Raw genomic sequence first — 19,356 nt, forward strand, 5'->3', positions numbered from 1 at the left:
TTGTAGCTCAAATGATTTTGCAATCTAGACAAGATAATTTTCAGTGTACTTACTGCACATGCAACTTAATAAATAGTTTCAGTAATAGCTGCAAAGATTACGAAAGCACTCTATTTAAGCACTCTCTCCTTCTAGTTTCAGCACCAAACAGTCTGATAAAGTCAGCTATCGAATTAAGATGGCCACTAAAACTCTCTTTGTGTTCTTGATCACTCTTGCTTTTGGCCTTTTAGCAGGCTCAGCAGAAGCACAGAGCTTGAGTGTTGGTTTCTACACCAAGACTTGTCCTAGTGCTGAAGCCATTGTGTTCGAGGAGGTGTCGAAAATCCTCGACCTTGTTCCGAGCCTTGCTGCTCCTCTCTTGCGGATGCACTTCCATGATTGCTTCGTGAGGGTATGCTCGTGTTCTATGAATCGAAAATTCACTGTGTAAGGGACACAAAATTTACTAGATAATGGATGAGTTTGTGTGTGCAGGGATGTGATGGTTCAGTGTTGCTCAACTCCACAAATGGCAATGTGGCTGAGAAGGATGCAAGGCCGAATCTATCACTGAGAGGGTACGGAGTCATCGACAGGGTGAAGGCTAAGTTGGAAGAAGCTTGTCCTGGAATTGTATCGTGCGCCGATGTCCTTGCTCTGGTGGCCAGAGATGCAGTGGTTTTGGTAAGTAAAACTTCAATAATAGTTTGATATGTTCAACAAAAAGATTGCATCCTAATTGCTCTCATAATTCAGAGCAAAGGGCCATTTTGGCCTGTGCCGACCGGTCGAAGAGATGGCCTCGTATCGCTTGCCAATGAGACAAGGCAACTGCCTCCTCCCACTTCAAACATCACTACATTGATCTCCATGTTTGGATCAAAAGGATTAAGTGTCAAGGACCTTGTTGTGCTATCAGGTACAATTCAATTTCTATATAGTTAGTAATATTCAAATTGGTTAATTCCTTGTGTTCTTAACGCATTTGCAATTAGGTGCCCACACGATTGGAATCTCTCATTGCACTTCCTTCAACGATCGGCTCTACAACTTCACCGGCAAGGCCAACCTTGCCGACGTTGATCCAACACTCGACAAAGAGTACTTGGCGAAGCTAAGGACGATTTGCAAACCCAACGACAACATCACGTTCGTGGAGATGGATCCAGGGAGCTTCAGGACGTTCGACACGAGCTACTACAAGGAAGTATCCAAGAGACGGGGGGTCTTCCACTCCGATGAGGCTCTGCTGAAGCACCCCTTGACGAAAGCCTACGTGCTGAGCCATGCCGGTGCTTCGGAGGCGGAGTTCTTCCAAGACTTTGGGAACTCCATGATCAACATGGGCAATGTAGGCGTGCTCACTGGCTCAGCAGGAGAGATCAGGAAGAAGTGCTACGCGATCAATTAGACTGGGTTGTGTTCTTGACTAGGTGAGTTCTTTTTTATTAGCTAAAGTGAAGCAATTAATGTTCTTTGATTCCATTCTTGTTGTTCCCGTTTTTGCTCCTTAGATTCTTTTTTTTCAACTCTTTGATTTGTATTGTTGAATTTGTGAGAATAAAATGGAAGAACTCTACCACTACCACTGAAGTTTCTCTTATTATGTTTGGCCTATGTGCAAATATGAGACAAAAACAAAGAAGTTAATACAGTACAAGCTAAGTAATCATAAGACACTTCCCATTTAGAACATGCCATGAGTTTCATTACATGGAGAGATGACATGAACAAGGATGATGAGGAAGATCTGGAAAATTGTTTTGGATCGCTGCTCATTAATAACTATCTCTGCTGCCCAAAGCCTTTCCTGCCATTGCCAAAGAGTTCTGCAATCAAAAGGAAACAGTCAGAATGGGCAGTGCAAGTTTACATGATGGCCATGGAGAGAAGAATAGCGTAGGAACCAGACAAGGGTCATGCTATCAGTCGCTGTTAGATCACGAGGCGAACAAGGCAACTAAAAGAAATGCAAGCAAAGAAACTGAAAAACTTTCTTTAAGTAGTTATCATATTAGAGAGTGCCAGATAGAGTGCTGGAAGGACTTTTGGAGATGTTGCCAAGGCCTTGTGTAAGACACTGAAACATTATGAAAAAAAAATTAAAATATTAGGGTGGCAGATTAGAATGACAGGATCACAGTCAGATGGATCTCTTGCATGCAGGTTAGAAAATAGAAATTATATAACCCAGGGCACTGGGCTTGTCTGCCTCGAATTTTACAGTCGACAGAATTTTAAAAACATGTATCAGGATGAATTTGATTGTAATACTATTTGATATCCTCACAAGTAGTAATTGAAAAAGAGTTTCAGACTTACTAAAATCACTGTTTAGAAGGGTGGAAATACTGTAAAATTATAGTGGAAAGGGGTTCCATTTCAGATATAAATCCAGTTTGTTTTTCCAGAAGAAAGAAATGTTACAGCAAATATTTTGAGTTGCATGAAAGCTACTGAATTGCTTGACCAAGCTGTTAAATCCTTTTAGATATTTAGGGATCATAATCATGCAAATGAACAGGAAAAAGTATGGGTTTTAGGGAAAATGAGAGGCTCTGCAGACAGATCATAAAACACAGATTTTTGAAAGGAAAAAAAAATCATGCGACAAAAGATGTGTTTTTGAAGATGAAGACAAAGAACCAATCGAATTGCGGAATTGGATGTAAAATCATTCGACTTGGAGAGTATATGAATTTGAAATGGAAGCAAAAGGTGAAACTTTAAGAGTTAATCCACTCACCTATGTCGTCCGCCGCTTCCCCTTCCTCCCCTCCGGGGAGGCAATCCGGCGGGTCCTCGAACGAGGAGATAGGCAGGCGCTTGCGAGCGAGGCCGATGTCGAAGAGAATGACGCCCGATTCCGGATCGGAGACGACGATCCCCTTGACGGGGAGCCATAAGAAGAGCTCCTCCTGCGACCACCCCTCGACCCCCCGGATCGCGCCGTAGCTAAGGTTGCCACGCACCTCGCGATCGAAGAACGAAAGCCCGTCCCCGTACCTCACGTAACAGAGGCGTCCTATCCGCACCTCGAGGAGGCCGGAGGAAGGGTCGTGGGCGAAGGAATAGACGGCCTTGGGGAGGAGCCCGACCGGGAGGCCATGGTCCCGGAGGAGGTCGCCGATCGTGGTGGATTCGCCGCCCGCATAGGGGGAGGCGGAGAAGAAGAAGAATGGGAGGAGCACTACGAAGGGAAGAGGAATCCCAACGGCGGTGAAAGGCGAGATCTTCGCCATGGCTCGCCGATGTCGTCGAGGGACGGAAGCCAACGGCCGGGCTTAAGAAAGGGCTCTTCCTTTCAACCCCCGAAGAGATGAGTTGGCATCGTTTAATTGGTCTTCATTCACTGCGGGCCCCTATGTGGGGTTACAAATATGTGAATCAAATATGATTAAATTATATAATCTTAAATAATTAAAATTAATAACAGTAACGTTGTATTAGTATTAAAGTAATGCTATGTTTTTGTTTCAGTAATAAAGTGAGTGGATTCTCACTATTAATATTAATAAAAGTAGGAGCATTTATTTTTGTTAACAATTATTTAGAATTTTAAAATACTAAATCTAATGCATTCTTTATCGATATTTGCTATTTATCATTTTAATTCAATAATTTTATAATTTTAAATTTAAATATTCTCATGCATGTCCTATATTCTAGTACGTATATTGAGTCATTAAGCTACATGAAATCTATCAAATTAACAGGCCCGCCTACTAATTAAAAGACATAAGATAATCTAATATTCTAATGCCAAATTAAATCTCACTTTAAGCAGGCAGCACAGCACTCCTCGAGAAAGCCAACCACATTGTTTACTTTACTCACGGTTATGAGCTCCAAGCAAGATCTAAAATTTTCAAATGTTTCTTTTTGGCTCGAGGTAATTAATATAACTAACCCCAATTATGATTAATCTTGCTTAGACACCAATGATTAAGAGCATGGAAAGAATATATAAAGGAAAAGAATGAAACAGGATAACCAACTCAGGGAAACATGGAAGTGAGTCTGTTCAGGTAGAGTTGGGCAGGTTGATGGATAAGTGCCATCGATGTTGGTGATGATGATGATGATGGAGAGTTGCTTTAGTGTTTAAAGAAGCACATCTTTCTTCATTCCTTGCACCTACGGAGTTAGACTGGGCAAGTCCCAGAAAAGAAGGGATCAGAATCACTTAGTCCTAAGACACTTTTTGAGAGAAAGAAAGATTGAAAAAGAGATTATTTTTGAGGTTGATGGAGTTGCACTTGCAGGAATCCAGCAGCTGGGCTAGTTCAAAGAATGGCTTATTAATTGGGCTGATGCTCACCCTGAAGAAGGCCGACAAACTGTTCATCTCTTTCAGAAACATTTGAGTTTGAGTGCCTCATCGTTGGGTTATTCTTTTTCATGCATACAGAAAACCGCAAGCATGTTGAAATTTGAATGGCCGGTGGCATAAAGTAGTCAAGTAATCTTGACAGATAATGGCAAATCTAAACATGGTGGAAGTCTGGTTTCATTTTGACATGGAATTGACTTTCTGCTTAATTGTTACTTGAATCAGCCAAAAGGTTAGGTGATAAAGCAGTGGCACAGAAGAAGAAGAAGATGATGACTGCTAAGTCAACCAGTGCCATCCATTTGAGTTTCAAACAGAGATTAATGATAATGTTCAGTTTCAGATACAGAACTTCTTATCCTTTCTTGTTCTTCTTTTTTTTACAAAAAAATCCATCTAAGTTTTCAAACAAACAAACAAAAATTCTTTGCAATTTTTTTTAATTGATGAATTTGTTCTCCATGTAATGGTACTCTTAAGTACAGTTCATCCAATACTAAAATATTGAGGCCAATCAATAATGGAGTGACTCAAACTCTTACATCAAAAAGAATCTCATCATTATTATTCTCAAAGATCAATCTCATGATATATCTCAAAGCTAAGGTTTATTTAATATTCCTCGAAAAAGTATTCCTTAGTGCTGTTCTTAATTTGCATATATTATTATTGAATTCGATCCATTGTTTAGTCTAGAAGAGCATTAGATGCATATTAATTTGAAAACAAAAACCAAAAAGCAACCACAGTGCAGTATATGCATGCATTAACAAAATTTAATGATGAAGGGATTTGGCACCTTTGAGAAGGTACTAATTAAAGTTACTTTAAAGGTAGGACGGTGCGATGATAAGATGTAGTGAATTTATAGAAAATTTTCTTTTAAATGGCCAAATGGGACATGTAACTAAAGGATGTTGAGCTTCTGGGCTGTTCGCTGCGAGCGCTTCCCGATTTACCCTGGTGGCCGATGGGAAACTTCCGTGGGACCGGACCGGTCACCCCAGGCTCGACGTTACATAGCCTAGTTAATATTTAATTAAAGTTACTTTAAAGGTAGGACGGTGCGGTGATAAGATGTAGGGTAGTTTTCTAAGTAATAAGGGTTTGATTTTCATATAGAGTACACCTACAATGATCGAACTATTAATTATGCTGGTATTACAAGAAAAATAGTGATTAGCGATTGAAATTTCGATCACAAGTTTTTGGTCGCCAACATCATTTAGCCACGGAAATTTATTTCCATCAGTTGTTTGCGACGAAATTTAGTTTTCTTCGCAAAAATTAGTAACGAAATTAAAAGTTTGTTTTCCGTCACTAAATTAACGACAGAAATAAATTTTTCATCGCCAAATTTAAATAAAAATTTTATAATATCTCTCCTTATTGATACCTTTAATAACAACATTCAACAGTTACAAATCAATCATGATATTGTAGCCTCTATTATACATGAAACACATGATAAAATTATAAACAACTTACAGTGATCTCCCGAGAAGAAATTGAAGTAGACGCCGGCGAAAATGTTGCTTGATGTTGGAAGCACAATTACGGATGAAATAAGAAAGCCCTTCGAGTTTCACAAGCCAAATCCCTTTCCACTTGATGTTCTCTTTTCCCACCATCGCCTCCGCTGTGCACTCTCTGATTGCTCTTGGACGCATTAATATATAGAAAGAGAATCTACTGATATGCAACCAATGCATTAATGACACATAATGGAGGAAGATGAAAGTGAATGAGCACCTCCTTCATCTTTTTAACATTGTTACTCATGCAATATCCAAATCTCTCACTCGTTCAAGTCAATCCATAAAAGTTATATGGTCATAAAAATCATGTAAGTCACATAGACTACGAGATGATTATATCACAAGGCCAGAGCAAAACATTAATTGGTCACAAAAATCAAATAAGTCACATAGACTTTATGATGATCGGATCACAAAGACCAGAGCATCAATTAATTAGTCACAAAGACCAAATAAGAACATTCAATCCATACTTCAGGGAAAATGATTTGTGCAACACCAAACACACTGAACAATTATTGCTAAGAAGATTGTTACACCTTACATAGCTTCTCTATAAAAACGAATAAGAGACATTCTTATAATGGCGCATAGCCTCTCTCTTGGTTCTACATATTCATTATCCAGGAAACATCCAATCTCCCAATGTCATACAACCATTATCTTGGAGATATATGTCTTGTTATTTACTCAAATTAAATAATATTCATTTACATCAATATAAACATCTCAAGAGCATGTTCCATATTCAATATCCACAATCATTTCTATACATAACAGAAATGGGTTGACCAGTGAATAACATCAAAAAAATGTAAATATATTTAATTTTCTTTTTTAGCTAGAATCTATTCATTATAATCAGTCGCTTTCCTAGTTATGCTCCATAAACTGAATAATCTATAGCCAATAGGAAGCATGCTAAAGTAGCAAACACTGATTATAACTTCAAGTAGACAACTAAATAGTTACTTAGGGCAAAATTAAAATTAACTTATAATCTCAAGGGTCTCACATAGTAGAGAAGCAGGGATCCATTCTTCTACTATCCTTCTTGTCGCCATAGCACTTGTGGTATGAATCACATGTTATGATGTTATTCTTTTTACTAAAAAGAGCGCATATTTTTCTCAAATTTTAACATCGTACAAATTTTGATCTAGACATACGTAATGTCTAATCCTGAATTCAACATATGAATTTTAATCTGGCTTGAAACATATTCAGTAAATGGTGGATACATTTACTCCGATCATTACATAAGTGATCTCATCTTGATACATTTATCAAGATGACCTTAACTTATAGGTATGCCTCTATTCACAACTACATAAGTTATCCCATAAGTAACAGTCTTACCTCTATTTATACTTAACAAATAGAGATGATTGTCCATGTAAGTGGACCAATCTCAATCTGCCAACATGCTCATTAAGACTTTAATCGAAAATGTAACAACAGACACACTGAACAGATCATAACATTTTACGACGTGTTACATTTTTCGAAGTCACAAAGACTTCCCATATCCTTGAAATGATTTTTTAGTCAATGACTTAGTAAAAGGATCTGCAAGCATAGTACATGTAGGGAGATATACTCAAGAATTATCATTTTCTTGTCCACAATATCTCTTATAAAATTATACTTAATTCTATATGCTTGCCTTTGCTGTGATATTTGCGATCCTCATCTTGACTTTCACAATATACTGTAACAAGACTCTCACTATTCTCAGCAATCTTTAAATACTTCAGGAACCTTTTCAACCATATAGATTGTTGCACAATTGATGGGCAAACCACATAGTTTTCATTGTCGACAAGGCTACACAAGCCTAGCCATATAGCTTCTATTGTTGGCAAGGCTACATAAGCCAATTCTCACAGCTTCCATTATCGACAAGGCTACATAAACCTGCTTCTTGCTATTCCATGAGATGATGTCACCATTCAGCAAGAAGGTATAGCCAGATATGGATTTTCTGTCATCAAGGTCCCCCGCCTAATCTGCATCTGTGTAGCCACTTAAGATTATATTTGATCATTGGAAACAAAGACAATAATCGGTTATCCTTTTAAAGGTATTTTAATATTTTCTTCACCACTTTCCAGTGTCTCGATCCTGGGTTTAACTGGAAATGACTAATTAAGCCAACATAGTTTATAGCAAGATGAGTATACAATATACTACACATCAAACTACCAAGAATACTAGCATATGATTTTTTTTTTTTATTTCGACTATTTCTTCAGGAGTCTTGGGATACAATATTGCAATTTGACATATTGAAGTGTTGTAGCATCTTAGTGATATAAGTGTCTTGAGACAAACCCAAAAGCCTTTTTGATCGATCTTTCATGATCTTCACTCATAAGATGTACTCAACTTTTCTTTAAAAATAATACCCTCCATTTGGGTATATCTTTTTGCAACTAGTCGAGCTTTGTATCGAATAATCGATCTATCCTCTTTCCTCTTGATTTTGAGAATCAACTTATTCCTAATAGCCCTTCGGCTCAGCGGAAGATCGCCTAAATCCCTAGCTTAATTTTTTCTCATTAACTCTATTTCTTCATCCATTGCAACTTACCTTTTTTTTCTCTAACTAAGTATCTTAATGCTTCCTCAACTATTTGAGGTTCATTATATCAACTGGGAGAATCATCAATATCTCATTCTCAATGTCAAACATTCTCTGAGGAATAATCTGACCACTACTTCTTCGTAGATTAGACTGTTGAGAAACTGACTTATTCAGTGGCAAATTACTCTTACTAGGTTGACTAGATTCAGGTATCTCCTGATTTATTGATAAAGGAATATTATCCTCCTCCTCTATCTCATATAGAGGAATAATCTTATCAACTTTACCTTGTGTTGAGAATTCAGTTTCAAGAAAAGTAACATCTCTTAACTCTATTTCAGAGATAGTTCCATATTGTCACTCACCAATGAAGACATAACTCTTAGAAGTCTCAGAATATCTTATAAAGATACACTTCTTATCTCTGAGTCCTAATTTTCTATATTCGTGAGTCTTATCATGAATGTAGGCAGCAGACCCCCCAAGGTCTCAAATTATTCAAATCCAACTTTCTGCTTGTCCAACGTTAATGTGGGGTAGATAGAACTGACTTTGAAGGTACTTTGTTAGATATATAAGTCACAGCTAATAATGCATCTCCCCAATAGGAGATTAGTAAATTAACTTGCGTCATCATAAACCTAACTATTTCAAGAGGAGTCTTATTTTTTCTTTCAGCAACCCCATTTTGTTGTAGTGTTCCAGGGATAATTAACTGTTTAATAATCTCTTTCTAATTATATATTATCTTGAATTGATTAGACAAATATTCACCTCAACGGTCAGTATGCAAGGTTTTAACCTTACATTCCAATTGTTCTCAACTTCATTCAAGTAACGAATGAAGTAATCTAATGTTTCAGATTTGTGTGAAATCAAATACACATGACCAAAACGTGTGAAGTTATCAATAAATATAATGAAATAAGAACTCCCATTTCTATCATTTAAATTTATTGTACCAAAAATATATGAATAAGTTAATTGCAACAATGATTCAGTCCTAATAGTCTTTCCAAATGGTTTCCTAATTGCCTTTCCAGCAAGACCATGTTCATATATAGACAAATTAATCTTAGCATGAGTACCTAAAAAGTCCTCCTTAGCTAATCTATTTATTCATTCTTGTACTATATGTCCTAGTCTGGCATGCCAAATTTCATCATTAACATCAGCATTACTAGTAAGAGCAATATTTTAAAAACAATCATCATTATTTTTTGGTTCTACATCAAGAACCATAAAATCATTTGTTACATAATCATGCCCAATTAACACAGAATTAATTCGAAGTTTCACACAATGACTATAAAAATTTATACGATAACCTAAATCAAGAAGACAAGTGATAGAAACCAGATTTTGTTGAATCTCAAGAGCATACAGTGTAGGGGATCTTGTGTATATAGCTGGCTAGAAGGGGGGTTGAATAATCGGTGCCCCCAAATGTTTGCTTCCTAGGTATTCGTTAGTGCACAAACGGAAATATGAGAACAGATACGAGTACAAATACAAATATAAACAAGGAAGCTAATCTAAAGACAATAAGGAAATGCAATTAACTAACATGTTTGTTTACGTGGTTCGGAGATAACTTGCTCCTACTCCATGAATGTCCGTAAGGTGGACGATCCCTCAATCCGTCGATGGATTAGTCCCCGGCAAACTCCGGCTAGCTCAAGTCTCCTTGTGGTTGGAAAAACCTCACCACAACTTCAACCAAGATCTCTTGGATTACACGAGCACTTGAGAACTAGTAGACTGCTAATTAGACTTTAACCAAGTCAAATTTCGTCAACCTTAACTAAGCTTCCAAGCCTTGGTTATATAGGTCATGAGTTGAAAAACCACCCCGCCTACTAGTCAACTGGTGAAAGTACCAGTCGATTGCCCTCTATGGAGATTCGGCTATTACAACCTAACGGCTCGATACCAGTCGACTGGTGAAAGTACCAATCGACTGCTCCACACTGACCGAGTGAATAGAAGCATTCTGTTTGCTCCCAGTCAACTGTCCAGTCGACTATACCATTTCACTGTCATTTCCATCAGTCGACCGATAATCTGAGTACAGTCTCTCAGCACTCAAACTCCTCACCCTCACGACTCACTTGACTCTTCGTTGTAGCCTTGACCTTTTGCCTTCAAGCTTACTTCCTTTGCCTCTCACCCCTCGGATGCATCCAAGCCCGCGGCTTGTCACCAATGCCATCCTTCGAAGTCGCTTTCCTCAATCCTTGTCCTTGTTACCTTGTCCACGGTCCCTCGGATGCTCCATCCTTCACTTGACCCGAAGCCATCAAGCTGAGTCATATGTGTATCTTGTAAACCTGCACACTCAGATACACATATCAAATATAAGGGTAAACCTAACTTAAACTTTTTGCCCAAATACCAAAATGCATGATCGCACGAACCATTAGGATTGCTCCAACATATAGGACATCATGTAGAAACAAAATACTATCACCACGGAGGTTGAGTTTGCAAGTGTTGACTCCTTTGACTTCAGCTCTTGCATTATTTCCTACATAGATCCATTTGTTGCCAGTTGGTACCCGTCGATACTCTACAAATGTAACTCACTCCCGAGTTACATGATTAATTATTCCTGAATCTATAATCCACAAAGGATAAGAATCAGCTAACAACATTGAACTAGCAACAAAATGCTCAGGAAAAGAAGACACACTTACATTTTTCTTTCTTCTTGATTGGGCCTTGTCCCACAACAGCAAGTTCTTTCTTCTTTCTCTTCCCCTTCTTGAACCATTTCCTTTTCTTGGATACAAATGATCTAACAGAACTAATAGTCACATAGGCTAGTCCAGAAATCCTTGTGGATTCAACTCTATCCGCCTTCAATGGCGTGATATGTTAATGAATGTCTTAATACTCTCACTATGAGTTAAGGTCTGCTTCATGGTCTCCTAAGAATATGGAAGGGAACAAATAACTTCTTGAACCTGTTATTCATCATTCAACTTATGACCAGCAGATTTAAGCTTCTGAATCATGTTTGACATCTCCTGATGTGTTGAACCATTGAAAGATTTGGACGTTTCTTATAGATGTCAAACTTAATCATCAGCTGTTGAAGCTTGCTCAGACTTACTCCACTGTATTTCTTCGTAAGGGTTACCCAAACTGCATGAGCAATAAGATACGACTCATATTCAAAAACTAGGTCATCCACCATTGAACTAGTCAATATTCCCTTAGCAGTGGAGTCCTTCTTCTTCTATATCTTATAAGCATCAAGATCTCGTCTATTCTATGTAGTGGGACCATCTACAGGTTCTTTCATAACATATTTTATAGCCTCAAGAACTTCTTTTTCCTTAAGAACATATTATATCTTGAACTGCTAGATTTTGTAATTATCCTCATATAATTTCTCTCTGTTATTAAGTCTAACTATGTTGTTCTTATTTGCCATGATCTAACATAAATAAATATATTATTTAGTATTTAGTGTAATTCATATGCATGCAATTTATGATTGACTTAATGTTAATTTGAGTTGGTTTACAAAATCAAGTGATAACTATGTTTTCACTCATCATTCATATGACCAATTAAGTCAACATTGATCAATATTATTACATACATCCCAACAAATAAACTAATCATTATTCTATCATGATTTCTTTAATTAAATAAAATAATTATTTAATAAAATGAACTAATCATTTATTATGTATCATTTAGAGTAATCAATATATGAATGAACATATCATTCACATAAACATGCTACATATTGTTAGCATATAACAAACTGATATGAACTAAATAGACTAATACTGTTTATACATAATGATAGTTATAATAACATAACTCTAAAAAATTAGATAGGTTAACACCACTCCCACTAGGACAAATACTAGTGCAGTGATCAACATAATTCTCTTCAAGCTGGACTCATTTAAGGCAATCTCAGATAGATCAACTTCAAGATTTTCAATTTGATCTATCATCGAAACTTCTTCAAAATCCTCCTCTGGATCCTTCTCAAATTCTTCAAGATCTTCCTCTAGGAAATCACGGTGAAGTAGTTCCACACACAACTATGCATATAAGATTCTCCCTTCGGAGAACCTTCATATCTGGTATGCTACCACCTTTGGATTCTCCGGCATTGAACAAATCAACACCCAAATCCTGTAATTATCTAGGATTGGAAACTCTTCTTATTCGAGTTTCCATGACTGATAATTATCCATGTCATCTATAAATTAAACTTAAATAAGTCAGTATAAAACTGACTTAATTCAATTTATACAAGCATAAAACTAATATTATTAAGAAAAACAAATATTCTTGATTTCAGGAGTCTAAATCGACTGACTCATTTGATCAATCGATTAGGAATTTAGATCCTAAGCTCCGTCTAATGTCCTCGTTAAAATTAATCTAATTGGACAGGGATTTTCTGTATCAATGTTATGTTATTATTTAATCTAAGTCCACTTCAGCCAATCATAGACTTATTGATCAAACTTTGGTCTGTTTGATCAAATCAATGCCCATTGGTTTAAGTCTGACCCATTAGAATAAATCTAATCTATTTGATTAAATCTAACCAAATAGAACAAATATGATCATTTGATCATATTTGGCCTAAGCCCAATTCATTCTGGTTGAGATCAAATCGATTTGGTTAAACCAACTTTGTTCCAGACTGAGGTCTAATTGAACAAAAATGGTCTGATCAAATTAACCAATGATTTAAACCAGAACTAGGTCTTATTGAACCAAAACTGATATGCTTATATCAACTAATGGTTTAAACTAGACTTGGGTCAAAAATTCAATCCAACGGTCTGATTTAGAGAACCCAACTTATGTAATTAAACCACCCCAATTAATTTAATAATAAACTGATCTAGTTAAATCAATCAATGGTCTGAACCAGACTTTAGTATTATTGAATTAAACTGATCTGATTAAACTAACTAATGATTTAAATCAAATCTTGGTTTAAATGGATTAAGTTGGTCTAATTTAATTTTCAATTAATTGAACCAAAATCTAATTAACCTCAATTGTTTAAAAAATGAACAGATTTATATCAAGTTGGGCAATTGTTTTGAACCATTTATGCATAATCCACTGTTCACGTTTTTTTTTTAATTTTCAAACACTATTTTTGACGGATGAACCGTAATTGATACTGTTCGTCAGTTTAGTCAATTCCCTGATCTTTGAATTGATTAAAATTTTAATTTCTTCAGTTGATTGTTTAATCGATTAAAAAATATGACACCGTCAAAAATACTATAGCGTTTCCTTCTTCGCACGACAAACACGTTGGTCACCAATTGCCGACCTTTCAACTAGGTAGCAGGGCCTCATCGGCCATGGCCACTAGTTACCGACCCCTCACCGACGCTTGCTTCAATTCTGGCGATGAAGAGAAAACGATGCAATAGCTTTTTCTTCAAAAAAAAATTTCACTTGAATCAATTACACAGATTTACTGTGCTTCACCAGTTTAATTAATTACATGAATTTTTGAATAGATCAAAAACTATTTTAACCGATTAAACTTCTTCTTCTCTTATCTGTTGTGATCGTGACGCTCACTACGTTTGCCATGACGAATGAGGTTGTCGCGACTGTATGACTGACTACTTGTGTCAATTCCGATGACAAAGAGAACAACGTAGTAGCTTTTTCTTCTCAAAAAAAAAAATTTGACTTGAATCGATTACTCAAATCGATTACACATATTTACTATGATTTTTTAGTTTAATCGATTACATGAATTTTTGAATAGATCAAAAACTATTTTAATCGATTAGTTTAATCGATTAAAATTCTTCTTCTCTTCTTTGCTGTGACCGCGATGCTCACTTCTTTTACTGTGACGAACACGGTTGCCGCGACTGTCCATCGTTGGTCTCTTGATGTCGTCGCCGACACTCTTCGACCTCAGAATTTGATAGCTAGCAATCTCTCGGGTTCGACAACTGTAGCAGATCGCGACCGATCTCGCTTAGCGAAGGCGGAAGAGATATTTTTTCGACGAAAGTCATGTTTCATGCTTAGGCATAGCTCTGATACCATTGTAGCCTCTATTATGCATGAAACACAAGATAAAACTGTAAACAACTTATAGTGATCTCCCGAGAAGAAATAGAAGAAGACGCTGGTAAAGATGCTGCTTGATGTCGGAAGTGCAATCACGGATGAAACCAAAAATCCCTTTTAGTTTCACACGTTAAATCCTTTCCATAGGACGTTCTCTTTACCCACTGTCGCCTCCGCTGTGCACTCTCTGATCCTCTCCGATTGCTCTTAGACGCATCAATATATAAGAGGAGAATCTACTGATATGTAACCGATGCATTAATGGCACGTAATGGAGGAAGATGAAGGTGAATGGATGTCTCTTTCATCTTCCTAACATTGCAACTCATGCAATGCCCAACAGATACATTCAACCTTCAACATTTACTATATCAACAATATTCATGTTTTCATCACAAAGTAATATTTAAAACATCATATCTAGTTCAAAAACATTCATCACTTCCATCATAAAAACAATCACATATAATTCAAATCCAACATTCCATCATGTACAAAAACTAGTACATTCATAATCATGATATCTCATCATCTGATCCTATAGCAAGTATAATATGATAAATTATTATAAAAAATAAACATATCATTCAAACTCCACTACATTTTCTATTTTTAAATAATCTAGCTCATATATGAATCTAAAGTTAAGCTAAATATACATAAAATCAAAATTATTTACTAGAAAAATATACAAACTGATAAACACAAATTAGCATATTTTATGAAAATATACTTTAATAAGAGTTTGAATATTTCTTGATGATGATAAAATATATCTATATCTACATTATTCTTGAAAAGATATAATACAATTAAAGATACTAAGTTGAAGTATTTTTATGAGCTACTTATTAGGAGTGTTCAGGCGGCATTAGAAAATTTGGACTTCATTGAGACATGAATTATTGCATTTACCACTCTACTAACTTCTTGACATGATCTTGAATTTACTAGTCATTGACAGTCACTGACCTGAGACTACTCTAATGTTGTGACCCAATCGTCTCTCGATTCTTAATTTTCTTGTACTATTAATGCTTCCACATGAGTAGATGAAGAAATGGAAGGACCCCTGAGCCTAGAAGTCATCGCATGATCATATACAATTTTTGTCTGGGAGCTAAGATCATAAAAGAAGTTCTTTTCCTTCCACCGATAACGCCGTAATATATATCATTTAGTACTTTGTCTGATAGAGTCTGTAACTCCTCTCCTTCAATTGCATGCTGAGACTCTTTAGCAATTCAATCAGTGATTTCATACTATGTAAAAAAATATTATTAATATCTAGTATAAAATTAATAAAACTAGTAATTATTAAATATGAGTTGTAATAAAGTTTATATTTTTACGTCTATACATGGTCTTTGATCGAACATCAACATGAGTATCATCCTTTTTTTATACGTATTGCGAAATATCTCCCAACAAGTTGAACATCTCTATAAAATATCTCTCTGCATACACAATTTTTTATAAATTAAAATAAGTTCATTAATAATAAAAAAAATTATATAACTTTATTATAAACTCACCAAGTATATTGCATGCTCTATAATAGATTGTAACATAGTCGTATGCTTTGTGGATCATGTATTTGGGCTAGTGAGCTTAGTATTTCTATTATGTCGATCAGTTATTGAATTTTAGTGTCATTTTTTCAGCCTAATTGTTCCTCCATGCATTCCTATCATATGTTCCCTTCCTTCTCTACTTGTAGTATAATTTTGTACAATAAATGTTCCATATTTTTTTTAAAATTCTAACTCATGTCCCCCGGCCCCAAATATAGAAAAATAGTATAAAAAAATATTATATTATACACTATCAACAATATTCAAATTATTTATCAAAAATTTTTAATAATAAATTTTTTTAAAATTTTAGTGTACATGCCTCTATATAGAATGAGAAGGCACTAATACTCTTTAAATTTTTTACTTAGCAACTACACTATGACTATAGGGAGTAAAATTGTATGATTTTTTTTTTTAAAAAAATAGTAAATAAAAGATTGGATGAATTTGAATTATTAATAAATCAATACTTATCAATCCCTAACAATCCTCAACATAATCTAACGTAACTTATTACCATTTATATATAATTTGGATGACACTTAGCAATATGCATAAAATTTTCAACTCTATCAAAATATTCGGTGATAATTCATTTTCTAATCTATTTTATATCCAAGCTTTATTCAGTTTTAGAAATAAATTTAGAACAATATTAAACTTGTAAAGCTAAACTTGCCTATAGTTTAAACTTAATATTAAGTAAATCATTAAAATCTAATACTATCAATAGCATTTAAACTTAAACTAAATATTAAATTTGAATTTCAAAAGAAGTGCAGTAGCACTGACAAACAAGTTGGAAATAAAAACTTAGAAAATACTGGATACCTGAAGATAATAAAAAACTTAACAAAAATTAGTTAAAATAAGTCACATTACATAATGTCTTAAATACAATGAGAGATGCCCCCAGGACGTAGCGCAGACGGTGGGCGCATAGTATCTCTGACATAATGACCAGGGGTCGATTCTCAGGAACTGACGACTTGGGGTTTACCTCGCCATGCGCCTATGGCCCGTGTACCTGCATGAACCTCCCTCCATATCCGTGGGGCCGACATTAGGGGGGCCGCTAAGGTAGCAGATATACTTTTTTTTTAAATACAATGAGAGATGCCTCTAGGATATAGCATAGACGGTGGACGTATGACATCTCTGACGTAATGGTCAGAATTCGATTATCAGGAACTGACGACTTGAGATTTATCCCATCATGCGTACGTCTAACGACTTTGGGTCAAGAAGGATGGCCGAAGGCTGTTTGAAGACTACCGGCAGTGGGCAAGTGGCTAGACTGCCGGACGCTGAGCGGGGGTGGCCTCTAGTCATCCGTCCTAATCCAAACTATAATCTAGAGGGATGGTGAACCTAGAGAGGAAACACAATTAATTATGATCGGATCGCGATCACAATCCTGTCATAATTATAAATAATTCATCCCCTTGTCTATTTTTTATGGACTAAAGAATCTGACCTCTGAATATTCAACCACAATTCTAGTAAGCAACCAGAAAAACATAATGAGAAGGTATGGTGATGTAAAAATTATAAGATCTGGAAGGATCAATAGGGAGAGCACAGCGTGAGGCCACCCTTGCGAGCACAATGCGAGGCCGCCATGACCAGCCTTGTGAGCACTGAGCATAGCGCGAGGCCACGACCGACCTCACGAGCTCTATGCTCGAGATCGTGGCCAGCCTCGTGAGCACAGCACTAGGCCACGGCTGGCCTCGCGAGCACAACACGAGGGTGTGGCCAGCCTAACGAGCACAGTCGGAGAGAGAAGAGGAGAGAGGATTACCTACGTGCCCAATTGATTTTATCACTACAGATGAAATTGAATTTCTATTATTAAATTAGCGACGGACTTAAATAACGATGAATATTTAATTCTTTCACTGATTTAGCGATTAATTTTTTTTCCGTCACTAATTTAACGATAAAAATATTTATATATCCATCACTAATTAAATAAATTAAATATGATTTTTAGTTAATAACAATGGAAGTATAATTGTTTCGCTAAATTAACAACCGAAAATTATATCAGTAGCTAATTAACCATGTAATTATACTTCTGTTGCTAATTCTATCGTTATTAAGCAGTTTTCTTATAGCGTGGGACGCTATGTCATGAGCCACTTAGTTTCCTATATTTATTTGGTAGCTAAAATATGCAATCGGATTATCCATCCTCAGACTAATCGGATTGCAAGAGTTAGATATACCTGATAAATAAAAATAAAAAATTAAAGCTACTTTAGAGCTACATATGGGAATAATTTAAGTAGATGGTCAATCAACGGGACCCATAGATTTGTAGGAAAATTTAGTTTGATAATCCATTCAAGATTATTTACGGCTCAGCGATACCTTTTCTGTTTCCATTTAGATTTGCATTATTCTAGGTAGATGACTAGGTCTAGCTTACTAGCTTGGTTCGACTTCTAAAAGGTGGTTAATTTTAGTCGAGCAAGCTCATTAAGTGTGGTAAATTTAGTTCGATAGATAGAGGTTGACTTGCTCATTAATGAGAACTTAGAATTCATGTTACTTTTGCTAGATGCTGAGGTCACGGCTATAGTTTGAAGATATGGTTTGGCTAGTCCATTAGTGGTTGATTTGAATTAAGCGAGTTTTTGTCATGGTTTCCTTTCACGGTCATTTAATTCTAAATGAGTAAAACATTGATAACAATGGTGGACATTGACTTTGAGAGCTGACCAATCACATGGAAGAGAGAAAAAGATTTGAAGAAACAAAGTCCAAATTGGGGAAGAGAATGAAGTCAACTTGCATGTCATTACCAATTAAGCACAGTTTTAAGTGGGTGATGACTAGATTCTCTCAATAACTTTCGATGCGTTTGACTCTTGATGCGTGCAGAAGGACAAGATGTAAGATTACAGCGAGAAGACTAGAAATGATTAATCTTTGACAAGTCAAACCTTTAGTCACTAATGGGTCGTTGGCCATCAAGTGCTCGACACAAGTCAACCCGGTAGATATCTCTACGTAACTCGAGTACGTAATTAATTATTTAATTGTAGCGAGGGATTAATTGGGGAGTCGGGAGGGGCGTGCCAATGATTCATTGAGTAGGAGGGGGGCAACTGCAAAATGGCCACGCTATCTGTCTGTGACTTGTGGAAGGTGGGCCCCGGTGCCTTAGTGGGCAATTTGCACGCCAAGCCAAGCCGGGCCCAAGTTGACTTACGACAGCGAGGTCCTAAGCATGACGTC

At 36.2% G+C, this 19,356-nt stretch overlaps 2 protein-coding genes across 2 annotated transcripts; one reads left to right on the forward strand and one right to left on the reverse strand.

The window, feature by feature from the left end:
• The first annotated feature begins 131 nt into the window (after window positions 1-131).
• LOC122002103 (peroxidase 1-like) lies at window positions 132-1,570 on the forward strand. The gene is made up of 4 exons (XM_042557160.1): window positions 132-394; window positions 478-666; window positions 739-901; window positions 978-1,570. Exons 1-4 carry the CDS (start codon window positions 179-181, stop codon window positions 1,391-1,393), a joined length of 984 nt encoding a protein of 327 aa, XP_042413094.1. The 5' UTR covers window positions 132-178; the 3' UTR covers window positions 1,394-1,570.
• LOC122002104 lies at window positions 1,567-3,259 on the reverse strand. The gene is made up of 2 exons (XM_042557161.1): window positions 2,729-3,259; window positions 1,567-1,811 (listed from the first exon to the last, which is right to left on the reverse strand). Exons 1-2 carry the CDS (start codon window positions 3,222-3,224, stop codon window positions 1,768-1,770), a joined length of 540 nt encoding a protein of 179 aa, XP_042413095.1. The 5' UTR covers window positions 3,225-3,259; the 3' UTR covers window positions 1,567-1,767.
• Window positions 3,260-19,356: the final 16,097 nt, after the last annotated feature.

Source organism: Zingiber officinale, chromosome 7A (genome assembly GCF_018446385.1).
Source record: "Zingiber officinale cultivar Zhangliang chromosome 7A, Zo_v1.1, whole genome shotgun sequence".
Taxonomy (NCBI): domain Eukaryota; kingdom Viridiplantae; phylum Streptophyta; class Magnoliopsida; order Zingiberales; family Zingiberaceae; genus Zingiber; species Zingiber officinale.